Source organism: Lottia gigantea (genome assembly GCF_000327385.1).
Source record: "Lottia gigantea unplaced genomic scaffold LOTGIsca_79, whole genome shotgun sequence".
NCBI lineage: Eukaryota > Metazoa > Mollusca > Gastropoda > Lottiidae > Lottia > Lottia gigantea.
In genome coordinates, this window is record NW_008710630.1 from 475,257 (window position 1) to 497,680 (window position 22,424).

General features: G+C 34.6%; 5 protein-coding genes across 5 annotated transcripts; 3 read left to right on the top strand and 2 right to left on the bottom strand.

Annotated features, from left to right (window-relative positions):
• Positions 1-1,647: 1,647 nt before the first annotated feature.
• LOTGIDRAFT_132342 (hypothetical protein) lies at positions 1,648-3,061 on the bottom strand (the record flags this gene model as incomplete). Its single annotated transcript, XM_009066700.1, has 4 exons — positions 1,648-1,710; positions 1,876-2,010; positions 2,263-2,367; positions 2,891-3,061. 4 exons carry the CDS (start codon positions 3,059-3,061, stop codon positions 1,648-1,650), a joined length of 474 nt encoding a protein of 157 aa, XP_009064948.1.
• Positions 3,062-4,224: 1,163 nt separating this feature from the next.
• Positions 4,225-7,993, top strand: LOTGIDRAFT_236304 (hypothetical protein). The gene is made up of 5 exons (XM_009066701.1): positions 4,225-4,540; positions 5,226-5,406; positions 5,633-5,737; positions 6,280-6,414; positions 6,910-7,993. Exons 2-5 carry the CDS (start codon positions 5,236-5,238, stop codon positions 6,970-6,972), a joined length of 474 nt encoding a protein of 157 aa, XP_009064949.1. The 5' UTR covers positions 4,225-4,540; positions 5,226-5,235; the 3' UTR covers positions 6,973-7,993.
• Positions 7,994-10,688: 2,695 nt separating this feature from the next.
• On the top strand, positions 10,689-12,345 carry LOTGIDRAFT_78612 (hypothetical protein; the record flags this gene model as incomplete). Its single annotated transcript, XM_009066660.1, has 4 exons — positions 10,689-10,762; positions 10,994-11,027; positions 11,873-11,962; positions 12,241-12,345. Coding segments are annotated over 4 exons (303 nt in total), but the record flags the coding sequence as incomplete, so codon positions are not given.
• Positions 12,346-13,734: 1,389 nt separating this feature from the next.
• Positions 13,735-18,062, bottom strand: LOTGIDRAFT_236306 (hypothetical protein). Its single transcript, XM_009066702.1, has 7 exons — positions 18,008-18,062; positions 17,593-17,751; positions 17,041-17,183; positions 16,679-16,809; positions 16,195-16,261; positions 15,432-15,483; positions 13,735-14,150 (listed from the first exon to the last, which is right to left on the bottom strand). The coding sequence occupies exons 2-7, from the start codon at positions 17,670-17,672 to the stop codon at positions 14,117-14,119; spliced, it is 507 nt and encodes a 168-aa protein (XP_009064950.1). The 5' UTR covers positions 17,673-17,751; positions 18,008-18,062; the 3' UTR covers positions 13,735-14,116.
• Positions 18,063-19,879: 1,817 nt separating this feature from the next.
• LOTGIDRAFT_168786 (hypothetical protein) lies at positions 19,880-21,149 on the top strand (the record flags this gene model as incomplete). Its single annotated transcript, XM_009066703.1, has 3 exons — positions 19,880-19,985; positions 20,316-20,483; positions 20,923-21,149. 3 exons carry the CDS (start codon positions 19,880-19,882, stop codon positions 21,147-21,149), a joined length of 501 nt encoding a protein of 166 aa, XP_009064951.1.
• Positions 21,150-22,424: the final 1,275 nt, after the last annotated feature.

Consider the following 22,424-nt stretch of genomic DNA (forward strand, 5'->3'; position numbering starts at 1 on the left):
GAATCTTAATTAAGTACTTAATAAACATGCTTGAATTATATTGATCATGTGCAGCACATTTTTAGTAAAAAATTATAATTATCTTTGATTTTCTACATTTTAACATTTGTAATATATTATCCTCTAAAATTTCATACATTTCAAAAATTTATTAAGACAAAAATGGCATTTCTTTGTTATTATAAAAAAAAAAATATCAGGTACTGTCTTAGTTTTGTCTGTGACATTATTAGAAGATACAATGCCTTTAATAATCCATATATTAACAAAGGCTCAGGGAAATGTCAAATATCGTGAAAATTTTCATGCTAAAGTTAATACACATTAAAGGAATATTACCTCTTAGAATAGACCAAAAAAAAAAACAATTAAATAATATTTTAAGAAAATCTTCAGATTTTAACAACCATTTGAAGTTTTTAGAATTTTTGCCTCTAATAAACATACCAAATAAGCAACATTAGCTATGTGGACTCTGTGAAAGGGATGTCCCACTCATGGAATGGCATAAGGTGTTTCATATGAGTAAGCACACCCTGCCTTTCTAGTGACACCCACCACAGTACTGGCTTTAGTGGGGCTCCAATTCCATAAATTCTTTGTAATTACTCTACCACCGTGAAATACTCTGAATTTTTTTCAAATTTTTTCAAAGTCTGTTTTCTAGTGTCACTGTCAAAACTGCCATTGTTATTTGGCAAGACACAATATATCTCATGAGGATAAAATTGAGATTTTTTTTTTTTAAAAAAGGACTTAACTGTGTGCCTCTATTATTTCCATTTTTAAATTCAGTGTGTGTTAATATTCAATGTGATTCCTTTAATCATTTATTTATTATAAATTTTATTTTCTCAGTCATTTTATTAAATAAATTTATATCAATATCTATTATATTGGACCAAAACAAAGCAGGGTGTCCTTGTGAAACCACCCTTTCCTCTTGAGGGCAATGCTATGCAGTGTGCAGTGAAAACAATCGTGTAAGGACAGTGGCTTTAGCCTGCACAGCCTTCAGCACACAGGTCCTAGGTTGTCTCTCTGATGTGCACTGGTTGAAAAACCCAGAATCACTCGGAAAAGGGAAGGGGGTTACTCTGGTTCAGGAACCAAACAATCAAGATATAAATTCATGCATGTATATTTACAGAAATACAAATACAAAATTTGAAAATGTAAGAAATTTCTATAGGGGTTGTGTTTCTACACCATTTTGGAGCTAGCTTTCAGACCCTTCCTTCTTCCGGGGGTGTTACTCTCTACTGTGGACATAGTCCATAGAGTTTATTTTCCTGAGGTCTTCGCTTGGTCCCTTTCTTATTCGTCGTCTGTTGCCCACCATTGTGGGAGCTATTTTTCAATACCTTCCTTCTCTCTTGTTAGTGCATGGGTTTTTTCGCATAATGCTGCTTTCCATTTGGCAGGTCTTCAGTCTCCGAAGTCGTTCGTTGCCCCTCGATGGCATCACACCAGATGAGTCACGGCATTACGGGCCTTACTGTATCAAAGCCTAGGCTTCACAACGTCAAAACCTAGCAAGGATCTTCTCCAACTCTTGATGTAGAATGAAACTGGATTCCGGTTTGGTTCTATTGCAGTTGTTCATACGATGAATTTATTTTCTGTAATTTTAACTTATGGGTTTATTTAGTCAGACAGTTTCTTTAAACTGTTAACGACTTCTTCACCCATAGCTTCAATCACCGTTACCTGTAATAAACACGGATCAGAATTACGTCGGGATTCGAATACGATTACTATAAGAGCTTAAACTATATCAGTTTTGTTTAACATGTAACGGAATCAATACATATTTAAGCATGTAGCTTTTGAGTTACTGCCCTTGTCGAATTTGCAATTAGAGATGGTACTTACAGCAATAGAATCATCAGCTTCGAACATCTTTTTCATGTTCTGTCCCATCTCTCCCTCGGGTAGCCTCAAATCACTTCGTATTATTCCATGATCGCTTAGCAGAGAGAGAAAATTATCACGACCTATATCCACTAACTGAAATTACAATCAATGTTAAATGTTAGCCTACTTAAAGGGGTGCTTGCTTGCTTGCTTGCTTGGGTGCTTGCTTGCTTGCTTGGTAGATACAAGTTAATGACAGCTTCCAACTAAAGCTGATATCAGACATGTTGGGAAGGGCTGTTAGTTGGAAGAATGTTATGAAGAGCTCTTAAGCTATGTTTTTGGGTTTTATTTTTGCACCTGAGTGCCTTCTTAAAAGAAGCGCCGCCTAATATTTATGCCTACCTGGTATTCAGCTTTCTTGATATTTGGAACATTCATGTTATGAGTTGAAGGACAAATATCTTCATATTTCTTTCCATTAAAAATATCTATACCAGTTAGATGTACCTGTAATTATTTACACGTGCAGTGCATGATTTGACCTAATTCTAAAGAAGGGGACAAAGATGACCACAGAAAACTGCCTATATGCCAAGCACAGTTGCCAACTAGTTTAATTTCGTAAGATGGAGGGTTGAACCTAGCTGCTTCAACTCAGTTGCGTTTTCATGAATCATTAGATGGGGTCCGATCGTGCGATGTCAGTGGGAGCTCACAGAACAAGGCCTTTTCAAGAACTTTATGAGAAATTTAAGAGTGGAGAAAAGTCGGCGATCCCCGTAGAGACGACAGTGTGGCGACTTGAGGTGGAATTAAGATTTGTTTAATCAAAGATCTTTATTTATATCCAGTTCAAAACTAAATACTTTAAGCATAATTATTGATGCATGGGAGCAAATACACATAAGGGGAGAAAACTCCAGCTAAAGACTACAGACAGCAGGTAACTGCATCGCTTATCTTAAAGTATTATGTATATTTTATAGCCTTCGGGAATACCTTGATAAAAATCCAAATAAACTAAACTTACTTTGGCATGGCCATGTTTTCCAGTTTTGGAAGTTGTCATTTCCACGATTTTTACTGGCCTCCCCTTAATAAGACAATGTTCGTTTTTCCTCAGAGCCGAGCACTGTTTAGGATAAGTATCCGAGGCACCAGATTCAACCTTCTCAAAAGTGATGTCGGCAGCATCTGCCATTGTAGCGTTTCTGTAAATAAAAATCAACCTAATCCAGCGGATGATTCTTCTTTGTGTAGCATAGGCCTAAAAGGCCAAAGAACTTTGCGTATAACATCTACATAGCCTTTTAATTTTAGTTCAATCGGAAAGACAAAAACGCGGAATTAAAACAAATATGGGCCTGACCTGAATTGATGAAATTGACATGAATATTTGGAGATCCCTGTGATTTCTGCAATATCTGCTAAATCGATCAAAAAATGTTCTACATTTGCATACTTAAAAATCTTATTTCGTAGGCAAATTACTTTTCCAAGAAAAGATTTTTCTTCAAATATTAAAAACATAGCCTATAGCTTAGCATGGCTAAGCATTCGTTTCGATCTCAAAAAAAGAAAAATCTTACCTATTTTTCATAGCGAATGATTGAAAAACTATTCCAAAGTATGCTATCACGATATGACATAAGGAAAACCCAGTGAATATTGTTAAAACTATACCACAGTCTTATAAAGAGTAAAAATGGGTCGGATTGCACAACTTTCGGAAATTTGTTGATAACAGTCGGCCAAGCAAATTTATTGATTGGTTCTGTATATATTACATAAAGATCTATTTTTATATACTCAGTATTCATATTATTCTCAATTCCTTATAAGGAAAAAACTCGATTTCAAATCGTGATCAAATGAGAACTGGAAAACGTATGATTGGTTGAACTTGACCAGAGTCCTTCAAAAGAATCAATTAACAGTTAATCGGTTATTATATTGATTTACATAGTTAATTTCCATCTTTAGTGTGGGAATAGTGACGTCATTCAAACCGCAGCCTTTTGTGAATGTCGGTTATGTATTTTTTATTACACTCACCTATCATTACTACAGAACTCGTCAATTCGATGTTTTTCTTACATATTTTTGCTGATTTTAACAATTTTCGAGGGCAGAATGACTTTCTGTAAAATAACAAAATTAGGCTGCAGAATCCCTTTAAATTTGGGATTTATGGTGCAAGGGAGATAACTCCATTTAATATCTAGGTAATGGCGCAAATGTTTCAATCCTATCATTTCATTGGTTCCTCAACCTGGCGCATGCCTAGACACCCTTTTCCTTAGGCCATAGAGCAGAGACTACTGACACGTGAGTATTCAGCCCATCTCAAAATTTCTTTTTCGTCTTTAAATTACGCTTTTTCTTTTCTAATTTTTATTTTTCTAAATGTCCGATTCTATGATAGGACTAGATATGGAGACAGGATTAGTTGGAAGTTGACCGATTTCGAGTTAAAAGTGAAAATCATTTTCTTAAAATAGAACGGTCGCCATATTTTATTATTTTCGATCCAAAAAGTGTGAGGTGTAAACACTTTAAAAGATTTTGTCCTGGAGACGATCGGTTAAAGCCCTTACACTTATCCCTTTAAAAATTGGCTTGTGTTTTATGATGTAATGAAATTCGTAGTGTTTTCATGAAGGTGTTGTGAATATTGAAGTTTAGTTTAACATTTTTTATTTGCCATGCCAACATTCGCAACACGTTGTGTCGTTCTTGATGGGTGATTGTGTAGGTAGATAAATGTAGGCCAGTTAGCCTACTTCGTGTGTCCATTCTTTTGAGACTAATTAATTGTGAAAATGGAACATTTTCTTTTCATACTTTGATCATTTTAAATATTAGATATCAGATCATTTTATAAACATGTGCCAATTTCTAAGTTCCAATTCAATTAAATTTGGTTAATTCTGATAATGTTGACTTTTCAACTAAATGTAAATGAGTCCCCTGTCTCTGACCACGTTGGTTTTGATTCACAATTTAAAGATATTGTTCATCCCTTTCAACATCTGTGCTTGCCACATGGCTTCAATTTCTTCCACTTAAAACAAGAAAGGCGTCATGTCATAATGTTACAAGGATGGTATTATCTACTTTGACGACTTTTTCCGTGTGGCGAATTAAGGTCTATTTTGAACTCTCAAATATTGATTTATTAATACTATAGTGACCAAAATTGTGATGTTTAAATTGTTTTTGTTATAATTTCTATTACGGGTATTAAAACATTACAGGATGCATTAGGATACTTTGAAGATAGATTTGTGATGTCCACTTGAACAAAGATCGCCCAGCTCAATATTTTCCAACGAAAAGCTGATTTTTTTACCGTTTTATTTCAGATCTAATAAAATGGGAGATGCTGCTGATATTACTTTTGAAAAAGCTGAATCTGGGGCATCCTTGACCTACCCAAAACAGTGTTCAGCTCTGCGTAAAAATGAGTATTGTCTTATTAAAAAGAGACCAGTTAAAATTGTGGAGATGACAACTTCCAAAACTGGTAAACACGGTCATGCTAAGGTATGTATTGATTCAGGATGGAACAATTATGTCCATTGAGGGGCTGTGACTGCTTGCTTGTAGTTAACTCATTGTATCAGAGGTGGCACCCTTGATCCTCAAATGGCTGAAAGTGGTAAGTAGAAGCATTATTGTCTATTTGATCTGTCCCTGAGGCACAAATAAATGCTCTTGTTTTCTCTCAAAATGTGAAACTAGAATTAAGTGCAAGTGTAAATAATTTCAGGTACATCTAACTGGTATAGATATTTTTAATGGAAAGAAATATGAAGATATTTGTCCATCAACTCATAATATTGACGTACCACATGTCAAACGTTTAGATTATCAGGTGAGAATTTCGGAAATAAATCGAGGCCCTGTGTCCTACTAATCTAATTCAGGTTAGATCCCCATTGTAATCTGATAAATTTTCTGCCACAGTTATGTTCTAATGATATTTTTTAACCAATCAAAGCACTATGTAGGGCCTGTTATGTATCCCAATTAATGAGAATCCCCAATTTTTGACAATGTATCCCTATTTATGACAGTGTATCACTATTTATGACAGTGTATCTCAATTTTATGACAGTGTATCTCAATTTTATGAAAATGGTTCCCTATTATGACTGTATCCCATTTTACGACAATCTGTTTTGTATCTGAATCCCTAATTATGACCATGTATGTATCCTTATTTATTTAACAATGTTTCTCCATTTATGACAATGCATTCCCATTGATGACAATGTATCCCAATTTTTGAAAATGTATCTCTATTTATGACAATGTATCCCCATTTATGACAGTGTATCCCAATCTATGGTTTATTTCATAGTTAGCTGATTTTCAAGAATTATAACTGACAATGTATCCCTATTTATTGTGTAGTTGGCTGATATTCAAGATGATGATTATGTATCCCTGATGGACGATAGTGGAGTGACTCGAGATGACCTGAAACTACCAGATGGTGATTTAGGTGAAAATATAAGAAAAGCTTTCGATAACGGTGATTCCCTTGTTGTAAGTATAAGGGCCCTGTTGGGGTTTTCGTTATTGTTTATATTAAACACGTTTGTTTCACCTATGTCAGTGATGCAGTTCAGAAGGGGGGCATTGAAAAAGCATGTAGTGTTTGGAAGGGACCGTAAACTAAGACCCCTTGTGCTAAAGACTGCTTGCGGAAAATCCCTGTACAGTTGAAAATCAGAGAAGAGCAGTCTGATGCCACTGTCCTGCCCTGACAGAATTTCCTTCATTGCACCCAACATATGGTGCAGACAATTAGGACATAAAAACTATTTCCTTCCCTTTAAAGGGATTGTAAAGAGGTTATATAAACTTTATATGTATCGGGGAAACACTGATAGCATCAAATTGCACCATTTTAATTTTTATTCTGATGTCTGTGGTTCCTGCAATTCCACTAAAACTAAGGTGTTCAATGAATTACACATATGTTGGATTTTGAGTTTCATTTTGAGGATGTTCATGTGTCTTTTATGTTATATTTTTCAGGTCAGTGTTATATCTGCCATGGGAGAAGAAAACATCCATGCTTTTAAGAAAATGGTAGATTAAATAACGAGTTAAAGCCATGCAATCTTTTATAATTATATTATATGATAAATGATTGGGTTGGATAATTTGAGGAGAGAAAATGTGAAAAACTTAACTTAAACTTGGCTATAAATCAGGAAATTACACGGAAAAATGGTAGTTTTAATTTATCATAAATATAACAAATGATGCAAAAAAAATAATTGACCAAATTCATTGGAAATTCATTATTTTTCTAAGTTTTTTATTTCGCAAATTTTAAACTGTTCAATTTGCAATAATTCTTGCTCTGATGAATTCAAAATTTGATACAATACAATACAATTTCAAATTAAAAGATAAAGGATTTATGAAAAGTTGAAAAAAAAAAAAAAAAATTGCGAGAAAAAAACGCAAGTGATGAATTTCCAATGTATATTCCAATAATAGTGCTGTAATAAATTTTGGAAATAATAATGTGTATTATTTCTTTTTAATCAATTTATTTGTATTTTGAATTTCGAAAAAGGTGTTGATAAAATTAAATCATATGTACAAATTCTGTGGTATACTTGTTCTAAAATTTTGAATTTGTTTCTAAAATTATTTTTGATTTTAAAAGTTGATTTTATTTGGGTTATGTAGTAAAAAAAGAAATTGGCCACCTTATATCAATTTATAGACATGTATAAACTTCGCTTAATTTTGGAGATAACACATGCTTTTTTGTAAACTAAACGCTAAAGTTATTTAATCAGATTTTGAATATATGCTCACTCATTTTAGTGCTCTATTTATGCTAGGTAAGGGGATGGGTCTCACTTTGTTTTCAAAATTTCAAAAAATTAGTCAACCCCAAGGAAATTTAGGACATTGCCTTACTGTTACCCCCAGCTTGGCCTTGTTAAATATTTGACCCACAATTGAAAGATAAATTTGTTTTTGTGTTTGACTGTATTTCTGCTGTTTTTTCGAATTACAATGTTTTTTTTTTCTTTTTTCAAATACACCTATTGTTTCTTCTGATGCTCCTTGTGTTTTTTCGTCCCTGCCATTTCTCAAGAAAACTTTTGCCATATTGGGGTGGGTTGCATGAACTGCCCAGTAGCAGTCTGTAGTACACAGGGCCTTGATTATTTTCCCATCCACACACCTGAATAGAGGGTTCAAATAATGGATTTCAAGAAGAAAAATCTGTTGATACACAATTCTTTTTGACATACAGCAATGACTGCAAAAATTACTTGATGTGCAAAGCCTTAATTGTATGCGGTAATGTAGTGTTGTTTTCGGTAGTAAAACATCTTATGTCTTTAAACTGCCGAAAAAGAACCTTACTGTCACATTTATTCCAAGCTTTGGAAATGGACCCAAGTGATTTCATTCATATGTAATGGTTCACAGAAGATCTGGATGTACAATCTAGATAAACCTATATCATACTCTTATTGCAAACTAGAGTAACAATCTAGATAAACCTATATACTCTATAGCAAGCTAGAGTAACAATCTAGATAAAGCTATATCCTACTCTATAGCAAGCTAGAGTAACAATCTAGATAGACCTATATCCTCTATAGCTATTTAGATAAACCTATATCCTACTCTATTGCAAACTAGAGTAACAATCTAGATAAAGCTATATCCTACTCTATAGCAAGCTAGAGTAACAATCTAGATAGACCTATATCCTCTATAGCTATTTAGATAAACCTATATCCTACTCTATTGCAAACTAGAGTAACAATCTAGATAAAGCTATATCCTACTCTATAGCAAGCTGGAGTAACAATCTAGATAAACCTATATCCTACTCTATTGCAAACTAGAGTAACAATCTAGATAAAGCTATATCCTACTCTATAGCAAGCTAGAGTAACAATCTAGATAGGCCTATATCCTCTATAGCTATTTAGATAAAGCTATATCCTACTCTATAGCAAGCTAGAGTAACAATCTAGATAAACCTGTATCCTACTCTATAGCAAGCTGGAGTAACAATCTAGATAAACCTGTATCCTACTCTATAGCAATCTAGAGTAACAATCTAGATAAACCTATATCCTACTCTATAGCAAGCTAGAGTAACATTCTAGATAAACCTGTATCCTACTCTATAGCAAGCTAGAGTAACAATCTAGATAAACCAATATCCTACTCTATAGCAAACTGGAGTAACAATCTAGATAAACCTATATCCTACTCTATAGCAAGCTAGAGTAACAATCTAGATAAACCTATATCCTACTCTGTAGCAAGCTAGAGTAACAATCGAGATAAACCTATATCCCACTCCATTGCAAGCTAGAGTAACAATCTAGATAAACCTATATCCTACTCTATAGCTATCAAGAGCAGCAATCTAGATAAACCTATATCCTAGCAAGCTAGAATAAATGCTATCCTAAAGCAGAATGCTCAGGTTACGTCTAACTAAGCTTATGTTTAGACATTCTTTGACATACAGCTTTACACGTACGACCTTGCCAGCCAAAAGGCTCGCTAGAAAGCAAATGTCAAATGAAATTACTTCTGCATGTGTATAATGACCAAATGAATGCGCAGTAGATCTGAATGATGGCTGACCCAAACGAAAAACATGCACGCACATGCGTCTTTGTTCTCTGAAATCATAATGAGTGTTCCTAGTTGTAGTTTCATAGTAAAGTGCAAGATGAATCATGTTCGGGGATATTCCGATTCTAACCAATCAGAAACCAGCGACTCTACTACGTCACAGCGTGCTGACCAATCGAAGGCGACGGATTTCTTTTACGTCATAGTCAGCTGACCAATCAAAACTCAGAATGATTTAGCGTGCAGCCGTGCAGGCATGTGGTAGCCATCTTAGAGACAGTAACAAAGAAAACGAAGACTGAGTCCAATTTACCATCCGGACATCTGATACACCTCAAATAACATCAGGAGCCATGTCCGACTCCGAGAAACATCAGGAGGACAGTCAAGAAGAACAAGTTGAGGTGTCAGAGAAGAAGATCTTGGGTAAAATTCAAATTTTGTAACCTATCAACCGGCAAACCTCGTGTTGTGTCTGCAAATGCAATCGCCAGCCATGCTGCCGGAAGCTGAAACTAACAATGTTAAATCCATTGTCAGGCGATTTGGAAAGCGCAAACAATGGCTAATGCATCAGGCTATTATTGGGTGATAAGGTCTTCACACATTTTAATCTCTGATCGCTTTCAAAAAGCGAGAGAACATTGAAGGAAGTGTTAGTTTCGGTTGTGTGATATTTGTTTTCCTGCAAGCCAACGACAAAACAATGGATGCCCCGCCCACCTTTGCTTGATCCCGATTGACAGTGCCACTGTCAAGTTCTTTTTGGTATATTATTTGTAATCTACTGATCGTGATTGTTTCACAGGTTTCTTGAGATAAATGGAATGATCAAACACTAAATTAATCATTTCCTTATCTGCTCACCACAGGACAGGATTCTGTGATCATTTTAACAGACATTGAGTATTGGCGAAATGTATTGAAATTTCACAATAGTTTGAATAAGGAGCATGATCAAACTGAATAAATCAGTCCATACATGCATTATTAGGCCAATTTTTTAATTGGTTGACAGCCAAATTAGACTGTTATTATGTCCTCTTAGAAAGCTTTTAATAAGCATTGATCCAAGACCCATGGAAGGAGTTGCCAAGAAAGAAAATTTTATTTATGAATTATTTATGACATTCATGTTTGTGAGTTGTTTGAAAAGAAAGGAAAAGAAGCCATGTTGAATTTTATTTGCAGCCTCAAAGATAACAGGAACAGTAAAATGGTTTAATGTAAAGAGTGGGTATGGCTTTATTAACAGGTAATTAAAATAAACCTAATTAGCAGGCTATTATCAGGCAATAATTAAAGCAATTTGGCTTTAGATACAGACGTAAGGGTTAGTATAAAGTGGTAACCAGCCAACTGGAAAAATGTCAACAAAGGATGAGCTAATGAGCGAATGTAGGTTGCATAAATAATGGTTTTTAAAGAAGTGAATTGATAATGATTTTCAATGAAGAATTAAACAAACTTTTTTTTGTTTTTTCAGAGATGATACTAAAGAAGATGTATTTGTTCACCAGGTATGTTCTCTTCACTGTGTCAAACAGAACTCTGTCTAGGCCAATAAGTTGTCATTAGGCAACTTTCTTCTACAACTTTTATGTAGCTTATGGAGTTAAAAATATAGTCATTGTAATGCCCTGTTAGTGTTAGTATGCAAAATGCCTCTTAAGATAGGTGACAGAGACTAGAGCTTACATACACAACCATATTGTTTACAGTCCTGTGGATTTCTACTAGAAAACATTTGACTGTCCAACCAGTGATACACTGCATTTCCATTTTGCAAATATTCCATGAACATGATGGGATGGAAATTTATACTAAGTTAGTACAAAGACTCATAGACATTGGAATTAAAGTTATTCAATTTTTGCACAATCTGACATCTATTCTGTGATTAAAATAAAATAGATGATAAAAACTGTGCTAAAATAATTTCAATATGTCGCTATTCTTACTTATAATCTAAGTTGGAATGAAAACTTATTGATACATGCCAATACATGATGATACTTGACCCACGACAGAATCCCCTACAACAGAATTCCTTTACAACCTGATAAATTAACTTTTAATCCAAAACACAAAATGACTAAAAGGAGCACCTTCATTATCAGTTGGACCAATCATACCTTATTTTCAGAAACAGGAATTTTTAGTACCCTCTTAAGACTGAAATCAATCCCCAAAAATGTTGACTGTTCCCCTTTAAAAAGAAATAAAATCCAGTCAAATTGATAAAAAAATTATGCTACTTATGGCTACCAATGGGTTGATTTGACTATGACCTGATTTTAAGGGAAAATGCAGGAATTCTCTCACTATTAAATGACTATTGATGTTAGTTGTTTTGTTATTTTAGACAGCAATCAAAAAGAATAATCCAAGAAAATATTTGAGAAGTGTAGGAGATGGAGAACAAGTTGAATTTGACGTTGTTGAAGGCGAAAAGGTAAGTTCCGATTTATTTATTTTTGTACGATGTGTAATTTGCTTGATAGTGCATCTTAAGTTATGTAGATAAGGTTATCTATCTTGAATTCCGTGTTCATTTTATAACGTGTTATTTTCGAGTGATTTGATTGGATGACAAACTCTATTTAGGAGAGATAGGCCAATCAGTTGACTGGAGCACTGAAATCATCTCGAATAGTTTTGGAAGAATAAGGCATTAAGTTATGTGTTGGCAATATTAAACTGTTGTAGTTAACGTTAATTTGTTTTTTATAGGGATTCGAAGCTGCAAATGTAACTGGTCCAGAAGGATCAGCTGTCCAAGGAAGCAAGTATGCAGCTGAACGAAGACGATATCAACGAGGTGGCTGGTATCCACGATACAGGGGCAGAGGACGAGGCGTCGGCAGACCTAGAGTGAGTCTTTGTTTTATTTTTATCCATAAACAATTATGAACTGAAAATGTAATGTTTAAACCTAGAATTTAAGTGGCGATCACCAGTTTGGTCATAGGTTCGAACGAAACTCTCATGCAACTGAGTTGTTAGCTACAATCTGTACTCATGACCACTTTCATTAGTCGCAACTGGTAATCTCTATAGTGATGGCATCATAAGACATCTCAAAACATTATTTACCATGTGTTTTATGAAGTTCATTCGGTCATAACTTGCTCAAAGAAAGTCAAAATTTTGAATCTTCATCAAAATATATGTTGATTTACTTCTACTGTATTATAGTAATTCAAAACATGACAATTAAATCCTTGCAAACTTCAATTTGAGGATATTTTTTTTAAATTTTAGCCCCAGAGAGATGATGATGAAGATGGAGAGGGGGAAGGCGATGAAGGGGATGAGGAAGGAGGTAGAAGACCTCAATATCGAGGCCCATCTGGAAGACGACCCTACTGGGGTAACAGACGATACTACAATGGTCCAAGACGAGGTGGTCCCCCTAGGAACTACAATAACCGAGAGTATGATGAAGGGGATGGGGGTATGAGACGACGACCATTTTACAGACGATTCTACCAACCACCACGACGCTACTACGATCAAGCTCCACGACGGGGTTACTATAACGGCCCTCCACGAGGCCCACCTCGACGCAGAAGACGTCCTCAAAGAAAGGTATGTAACTCTTCTTTTATTTTCAACATCTAAAATAAGACTGTGAAAAATTTCAATAATAATCTTATGCAGAAGAAACAAACTACAGCTGTATACTTACAATTACCACAGACAGCAAACAGAAATCAATCAGTAGTTTGCAGTTTTTAGCTGTTGAAATCTGAAATTTCCTGAAATGGTCTCTGCACAATCTGACATCTATGTTGTGATTAAAATAAGGTAGATGATTATTACTGTGCTAAAATAATTTCAATATGTCGCTATTCTTACTTATAATCTAAGTTAGAATGAAAACTTATTGATACATACTGATACTCATTGACACTAGGTTTGTTTCGGATACATAATCCTCATCAGGACGGCTTTATTTGGAAATGGGGATAACTTTTTCCAATATTGGCCTGCATCTGCCTAACTATGTTGGAATGGTAACTGTTCTTACTTTTATTAGTAACAATTCTTCATTGTTGGCAAGTGACATGTTCTAAATTACACGAATTGATTGGTTAAAAATTAAATTTTGAATTCATTAGAACAGAACTGTTGTAGAAAAGTTGTTAGATTGCAATGGAACAAAATTGTAAATAAAAATTTTTTTTTTTTTTGATGCAAGTCTGAATTTAAAGTATTTTTTTCAGGATGAAGATGGAGATCATGAGGAACGAAACGAGGAAGTTTCCCATGACAACAAGGAAGAGGGAGAATCCAACGCCTAACAACTGTCGTCATCTTTATTCATCTAGATTGTAGAATAACAATGCTTAGTTTACCTAATATCTGCAGAACCTGGAATCTCCGTGATATCAGCTTTTATACATTCTATTTCAAATTCTCAGGCGGATAACTGTCTTTGGATCCAAAGTTCCAACTTTGCTTGCAACTTTTCTTGAAGTTTCAACTTTTCTTGCGAGAAACTTTCCAATTTCGGATGCTAGGTTCCAACTTTTATTACTATATTCTGGACAAAAATTACATAAAAATTATCATCATTGAGATTGAAATAGGATTTATAAAAACTTTATATTTCGTGGATGTTTTTGAATGTTTGTACGCTGGAAAGGAAAAAGAGACAATCTATGCAAGATGCTATGTAAAAATTTCTACTGCCATGGTTTTCCTAATTTTGATAAATTTTGATAAAGTATTAATGGCCATTTGAAGTCTAAATTGGTCGCAAAAAAAATTGAAAACTGGTTCGTTTCTGTACATTTTTTCATGAATTCTTTTAACAAATGTAATGAATTGGAGGATCCCTTCATTTAATGGAATTTGATTTGCTATTTTTTGATTTTTGGAAGTTTTCCAACTTATTTTTTCAAGGCTTTGTGAAGAAAATGTGCATAAATAAAACCCATGCCAATTATTTCTGAGTTTTTTTTTTCTTATATCAAAGGACAATAAACTAAAGCCCTGTGTGTTACAGATATGTTAAAGATATGAAGATAAGTATGCTGCTGTCCTGCTGTTGTGATGTCTATCTTGCTATTAGTTATTATAGTTGAATGAAGTAGAGAGCATTATGAAGATGTATTGAGATTACTATTATATATGCTAAGCTTAAATGGGTTTCCAAAAGCAGTTGGCAATTACTATTGCCATGTAGTATTTGGGAAGCACACTTACTGTTGCCATGCAATATTGGGGAAGCATAAATACTGTTGCTATGCAATATTGGGGAAGCCTGAGTACTGTTGCCATGCCAAGCACTGCTATTATGCAGTCAAGATTTCCTCAAATTAGTCTTCATTAGCCCAAACGGTGCAAATCACATTTGATAGACAGTTGTTTCCCCTTTATTCCAAATGAAACCATAAATATAGGGAAATTTATTGCAAAAATATATTTATACAAAAATATTGCAAAATGGACGGAAATGTTGAGAAATTACGAGACTTAAATATAAAGACCTGTATCATTCAATATAAATATTGCAAATAAAATAGAAGGTAATAGAAATTCATCAAACGTGCAAAAAACTTGGAATATCACATAATGCTTGTGCAAAAGAAGATGGAATTCTGTCAATTATTAAACACTGTCTTTGTTATGCATCACAAACTTTTTTCTAATGGGTTCTCACCAGAAATGTCATGAAGTTATCATAAGGCTTACCATTCCTTTGACGCAAACAGTTCTGAATCACTTTTGAAACTTTGAAATGAAGGCAATCTCTTCCTTACATAGTTATGTGGCATTGTCAGGAAAAATGTTCTGATCATAAAGTCTTGGAGTAATGAATTCGTGGAATTTCAAATTAAATGTGCCAAAGACATGAACAACATTTGACTGGTTCATAACAAACTCCTGTCCTACTGTAGGGGTCAATCACTGACCTTGGCCAGATTCTGTTCATGATCCAAAATGGTAGGAGAATGGTGTAGAAACCTGAAAAATATAGAAAGAAATATTGAATTTAAGCTTACTTTGAGAGCGGATGTAGCACGGTCTGTTAAAGTGTTGAAATCTGTACATGATGTAATTTGTATATAGTGTTTGAGTATGGGATGAAATGTAATCTGTTAGATTGTTGGAATAATGATTGGTTGGTTATGTCAAACAAGTAGTGATCGTGGGTTCTAATCTCTGGCATCGCGTAAAAGTCTGGTGACCTTGATAAAGTCATCTGTCCTCAGTATTCCAGTCAATCCTGTTGTAAATTATCTGGAAAGGTCAATGCCAAAAAGTTTGCCCAAAGACCAGCTGGCAGAAAGGATCCTTGTGAACCTAAGTTGTAAAATCATTGGTTAGTGGCTTGGCCAAGGACCAGCAGGTAGAAAGGATCCTAGAGAACCTAAGTTGTTGTTAAATCATTGCTTAGTGGCTTGGCCAAGGACCAGCAGGTAGAAAGGATCCTAGAGAACCTAAGTTGTTGTAAAATCATTGCTTAGTGGCTTGGCCAAGAACCAGCTGGTAGAAAGGATCCTAGAGAACCTAAGTTGTTGTTAAATCATTGCTTAGTGGCTTGGCCACGGACCAGCAGGTAGAAAGGATCCTAGAGAACCTAAGTTGTTGTAAAATCATTGCTTAGTGGCTTGGCCAAGGACCGGCAGGTAGAAAGGATCCTTGAGAACCTAAGTTGATAAAAAAAAATCTTACCAATAGCACAAGCAGAGAAAACAGCCAATATAACTGACAAAATATGCAATACTTCTGTGCTGTTGCTCTGTAAAAAAAATGATGTACCCGTGAATATAGTGGATCAGTTATTTATGCACATCTATGGGTGAACACAAGAGCTCTGGAAATTTTACATGAGGTCAATAGGTGTGTTAAATCTATCAAATAGTGATCATGGGTTCTAATATTGGTCAGTTTGTGAAAGTCTGATAATCATGAATAAGTCAGCTTTCCTTATTATTCCAAATGACCCAGCTGTAAATGAAAACAGAAATCTGGTAAAGATCAATGCCAAGAGGTTTGGCTAAGGACCAGCTGGTAGAAAGGACCCTCATGAAGTTGTAATTAGTTTTGCAATATCAGCTTTTGCGATATCTATGTTGTTATCTTTGTAAAATATGGTTCTCCCTTTTTTTAAATGGCTTCCCTGTTTAAAATTTAAAATATAGGATCTTCAACTTACACAATCTCCAGAATTTGATGTGATTATCACAGAGGCAAGTCCGATCACCAAATTGATGAAACCAAAAACATGGTAGACTTTCTTGACTAGGTCTGGCACTGGAGACATTATCATAAACAGGAACGAAAACCCTGAAACCATTCCAAAAATCAAAAATAGATTATGTCTGTCCATGAGGCTAGTCTGAGAAAGCCTTTACAAACTTCAGTGGCGGTGCTAGCTTTATGGACTGGAGGTACAAACAGGGGGCAGATCACTGAGGTCCTAGATATGTCCCTGGATAGACCAGTGCTCAGTTCTTTGTAGTTCTATCACTACGGTACCTGTGTACCCGCATGGACTGAAAAAAGTTCAGTACTTACCAATCATAAATAAAGTCTCTATGATAGAAACTATTAGAAAATCAAACAAAGGTTGAGCACACCATCTTTTAGAATGATCCAAAGTTAATACGTAAATTTGAGCTACCAGTAGACCCAGCATAATCACCATTAATAGGACCAATCTACAAATATAAAAAAAGGGAATGCCTATAGATACTAATTCTTCAAAATGCTTAATCACCATCTTATGAGATAATAGACAACTATATGACAAATATCATGCCATATCTTGACAGTACTGAACACTGATTGGAATTACTTAGTGGCTTCTACTTTAGCTTGACCTCTGACTCTGCTGTTTAGGCTAGTCTGTTAAAAAAAGACAAGATAGCCTTGTGACATTGATTTAACATGGAAGTGAGATCAATATGTAGTAGATATTACTTTTATTTGCCATAGTTTCATGCTCATTCTAAGAGGTAGTTAACTTAAATGTTTATAGGGAAATAATAACTTCCATTTGTATATATGCAACTTCTCTGTTGGAAGTATTTTGAGGTCAGGAACTTAGGGTATCCAATAAAGACTTACATAATAATTCTATTGGCAGCATGTTTAGGAAACCATCTTATGAGATGATAGACAAAATGGGAGAAAAAATAATGCCACATCTTGACAGCTTCAAACACTCTATTGAATTTACTTGATGACTTGAACTTCGCCTCTTGTCTTGTGTTAGGACTGGCTTGTCTATTGAATAAAAAGATAACAGCTTTCTCAAATTGATTTTACATGGAAGCTATACACAAATTGTAACTGTTCCTTCCGCTATTTTCTTAACATTTTGTTTGAAGCAAATAAACATTCATTAGGCCTAGTATTGCTAGCAAAGAACTTCAAAGAGCCGACATTTTCTACTGAATCCATAATAGCTTAGTAAAGAACAGAAGTTATTTATTTCTGTCAGCCCCATATAAAAGAGTTTTTAATTGTTTAGTTAATTTACCAAAAATTTAGTTATTTCTTCTTTAGAAAATTTTTATACGCCATTATTATTGTTTACTTCCGTTGTAAGGTAGTAAAGATCTTCCAGCGCTTCTATGTCAAATCGGGTCATACTTTTTCTGCAATCAGCGGACATTAATTTTGTTCCTCGAGTGAGGCAAACCTGTAGTAGTCCATAAAAAGCAACGCAAAAGGTTGCGCTACGAAGATTGCAATATGCCACGAGAGAGTTGAATTAGTTAAACTTTGAGCCGAAAGCTTCCGACTTTCAGTAAATCACTGCCGTTTGATTCGATTTTATCTGCCTCGTTTGACTACGTAATATCGATTTATATTAATTGAATCTTTTGAAAATTATAATAAAAAAATAAGCATCAATGTGAATCGATCAAACTTACTCGGTAACATTGGCGCTTTATCAATTATGAAACGAGAAATGTGATAGCGATATTAAAAAAAAACTTCTTGTAAAGGGATATAAACCTTTTAAAGGTTATTCTACCTCTAAGGATGACCCAAAATTGAAAGTTTTAAACTTAGTTAAAATAAGTCTTTGTTCATCAGTGGACTTTACAGGTGTGACGTCAGAATCGTTCTATAATCTAATCAATCCATAAAACTAAGTAATGATATTAAATTAAAATTAAATTTTGAAACAAGCTTAGAAGCGTTTTTCAACAATTACTTAGTGTAATGGATATATTGTCTTATAATAGAGGTTCTATTCGTTAGTCATGGCACCTGCTAAGTCCAACCGATGAATATATACACTTTTTGGCGCAGTTTGAAACTTTATATTTTATGTCCATGCTAACAGGTAGTATTCCTTTGATAATTAGAAGATTGTAATATCATTCCACCTTCATATTGTCAAACTATTACGAACTTCGTCTTATTGATTGCAATAACCACTTTTCTTGTATCATGAAGGTTTGTCAATGCACCTATTTGATTGGGTGTATTCTAACGAATACAGCCAATCAGAGCCCTCAACAGGAAGTCTGTACACCATAAGACATATAATGTTTACTGTCTTTATATCGAGGTCTCTGATTGACTGTATTAACAAGCGTACAATCCAATCCAATCGCTGCATTCTGTGAAACAGGAAAGGTTTATTCAACGTTACTGAAGCTTCGCAGCCAATTTATCTCATTGGCATAGTGACTAGATTTTTTCAGAAAATTTCGGATTACATTTAACTTTCATTATAAAGTCACGTTGTTCTTGCATTCGTCAATTCTCGACAATTTCCGTCAAGCGTATTTTTCACGGTAGGCCATCAAAGATTGAAATATATATTGGTGAGCCAATAGCATGAAATACACGAGTAAAGTCTCAAAATTTATGGACTATATTTAGATTTGAATATTCCTATCACATGAAAAATCACTGTTAAATACCGGAAGTAAAGAGTCTCGCCCAAAAAGACACAACGAAATTCACCATTCATTACCGAGTCAGATTCAGCTTACGGAAACTGCCGAGGATTGCCGAATGGGTAGGCCGTTTGATGTTCCAGTATTTTGTTCTTTCGATATTGTTATATAATAAGCCATGTTTTAAATACAATAATATTATACTGTGACGTATTATGTTTGATTTGAGATTTTATAATTGACATGGACTTATAACGTTTCAGTATTGTTCCTTTTATCCTTTACGAAAACACAATCGCGATATGATTTTGATGATCATTTTTGCCATTTTTGGCATCGTTAAAACAGAATGTCCAACTGGAATTTTTCAATTCGTTAACATCACCAACCTACTGAAATATCCCGTGTTGCTTCAAGCAACCACTGATAGTGTTAGAAGCTGTGGTTCCGAATGTGCTGGAACTCCAGGATGCCAATCATTTGGATATCGGGAGATGACATTGGAATGTTATTTATATGATATCAGAGTTTGGTATGGCATGGGCAATAAGTTGGAAAATAACACACAATTACCTGTCGTCCATTACTGGAAAGTTGAAGGTAAGAGATGGGGGGTGTTCGTTTCGTATTTTTCTGTGGGTATATTAACTCTTCTCGAGCACTGAAAAAAACGAACCATCTAAATCCGCATATTTATCAGACTTGAAAAAATGATAAATTTTTGAGTTGAGTCTCTGAAATATTAAAGGGATTGTAAAAAGTTTTTCTAAAATGTGTTCTGTCCATCGGGCACACTGATAGAATCAATTTGCACCATTCCAATTTACATTTAGATTTAAAAAAATACTGTTAACAATCCCTTTAAGCCTCTCGGCAACTGAGTTTGAGATTCGGCCTAAGTTTTGTTTGAAGAAATACTTTATATTTCAGATGAATGTTCGGGGGACAAGTTGTACGAACGCAGTTTCAATTTGTGTTATGAATTCTACCCATCTGAAAGAAAACCATGGAATGAGTCAAGAGAATTCTGTGAAAGTAAAGGTGGAGTTTTGTTCATGATGGATACGAGCGAGAAAGAACACTTTTGGGAACAGCAAGGTAAATAACCTAAGGGACAAAAAATTCTCGAAAGTTTGTTTGTCATCTGAGCAAAACCCAATTTCAGCTCTCAGTAGAAATTTTCAGAATAAGAATCCTGCGAACTATTTTCAGAGACTCTATCAACAAGACGGACAATTTTAGGATACTCCAATTTTCAGAGAGAAGATAATCTTGTGTACTAAATAAATAGAAAAAGGATTTATTTTCGCATAGTACAGTTCTGGTCCTTCTGAAGACTAGTTACTTATATTCAAGACGAAAGTCAACCACCGAAAATGGCGAACAAATCGTGTAATGCAGGGCCAGTTTCTTGATAACAGTGACAAAACTGTGGGGCAGCGAAATCCAAAGATTCTGTCAAATTGCTCTGCTTGGACTAAAACAATTCAATATCCCGTTTTGTCCACTATTTCAAAATGATTATTTCTTTTTTCAGCTTTACTTCTTTTTGCTGATGTTTGTGTTGGTACAACAGATGTAAATCATCCTAATACGTGGAATTGGTTTAACGGAGTCAAAGTTACTAATATTATAACACGACATTCATTTGATCCAGATGAACACTGTGGTATAGTTGTTCATAGAAATCTTTATAGTACTTCATGTACCTCTAGCTGTATCCCTTTATGCGAATTTCCAACTTCTCCAAACGCGCGAGTGTAATTATTGAAAACATGACAATTATATCGAGAGTTATAGATTGGAATGTTCTGAGGGATTGAACAAACCAGGCCATGAATTCTCGAAATGATCTAGGTGCTAGGATGTCCTAGAATCAATGTTAAAAGATGAGAACCTAGGACATCCTAGCATCAATGTTAAAAGATGAGAAACTAGGGCATCCTAGCGCTACTATCGTTTTGAGAATACGCCACCTGATTCTAAGGAATTAGGATTTTGTAAAGATAAAAAATCATCCAATAGTTCAGCTAGACAGATAGAAAGAAAATTTATATCCTTTCACTTTTCACTAATCAATATTAATTTTTGATGCTTATATCAGACAGTTTTGTTGTTTTTCTTTATTAAAGTGGCAGATGCGCCATTTGAGGGGTGGGTGAGTCTTGAATATAGACAAATTGTCTTCAGAAGAACTAGAAATGTACGAAAATCGCAGAATTCCTTCAAAAATATCTTAAACTAGAAATTTCTTTTCCTATTCTATAGATGTCTTTTCTATAGATGGTATATTCTTAAGAAAAGACGACTCGTCTTTAATTTCCAAACGCGGATAATTCTGGACACACGTGGATTTGAAGTCTCAAATTTTGAACACTATTGCTGATTAGTTTAACTCAAAAAATTCTCGTCTCTGAGAGTGAGGTATGATTGGTCATAAAATGACGCAACCGTCTCTTTAAAACCTGGTCTCCATAGACATCTCCAATAATGAGCGTTGTAAAGTCAGCCGAAAGCTTCAAGTTTTGTAAGGATTTTATGTCATAGACTTGAATTTATTTTAAGACACAATGAATTCTTTCAGTGGAGATTTCTTGTAATTCTAGAATCGTTATTTCTCTTGATTTGACGACCGGCTTTTGGCAGTTATAGTGTCAAACATAACATATATATTATCTAGTTTTTTGGCATGGAATAGAGAATATTGGCACTCAAATTTAATGGATTTTTGCGTCTCACTGTTGTACACCTAACTAAATCTATGTAATTAGTGAACTAATTAAAATTATATAGCAAATGGTTTATTAATAATTTTTTTTTTTATTTATTTATGATTTTTTTGTTTGTTTGGGCATAAATTGAATTGGTTGTATTTCATGATGTTGACCTATATAGTAGTGGTGGGTGTCGCGCAAGGAGCAGACCATGCTTACTCTTCTCGAAACACCTGATGGTACTTTTCTTTGGAGGAGTTGACCACTATACAACTTTTTCTCTGGATTTTGCCAATCTTTGGACGGGATTTTGATGAATGGATTA

Coding starts and splice junctions, on each gene's coding strand:
- LOTGIDRAFT_236304 (XM_009066701.1), top strand. CDS start 5,236: ATGGGAGATGCTGCTGATATTACTTTTGAAAAAGCTGAATCTGGGGCA. Junction 5,407..5,632: donor GTAAACACGGTCATGCTAAG/GTATGTATTGAT, acceptor AAATAATTTCAG/GTACATCTAACTGGTATAGA. Junction 5,738..6,279: donor TCAAACGTTTAGATTATCAG/GTGAGAATTTCG, acceptor TTTATTGTGTAG/TTGGCTGATATTCAAGATGA.
- LOTGIDRAFT_236306 (XM_009066702.1), bottom strand. CDS start 17,672: ATGTGGCATTATTTTTTCTCCCATTTTGTCTATCATCTCATAAGATGG. Junction 17,184..17,592: donor GCTGCCAATAGAATTATTAT/GTAAGTCTTTAT, acceptor TTATATTTGTAG/ATTGGTCCTATTAATGGTGA. Junction 16,262..16,678: donor CATCAAATTCTGGAGATTGT/GTAAGTTGAAGA, acceptor TTTTTTTTACAG/AGCAACAGCACAGAAGTATT.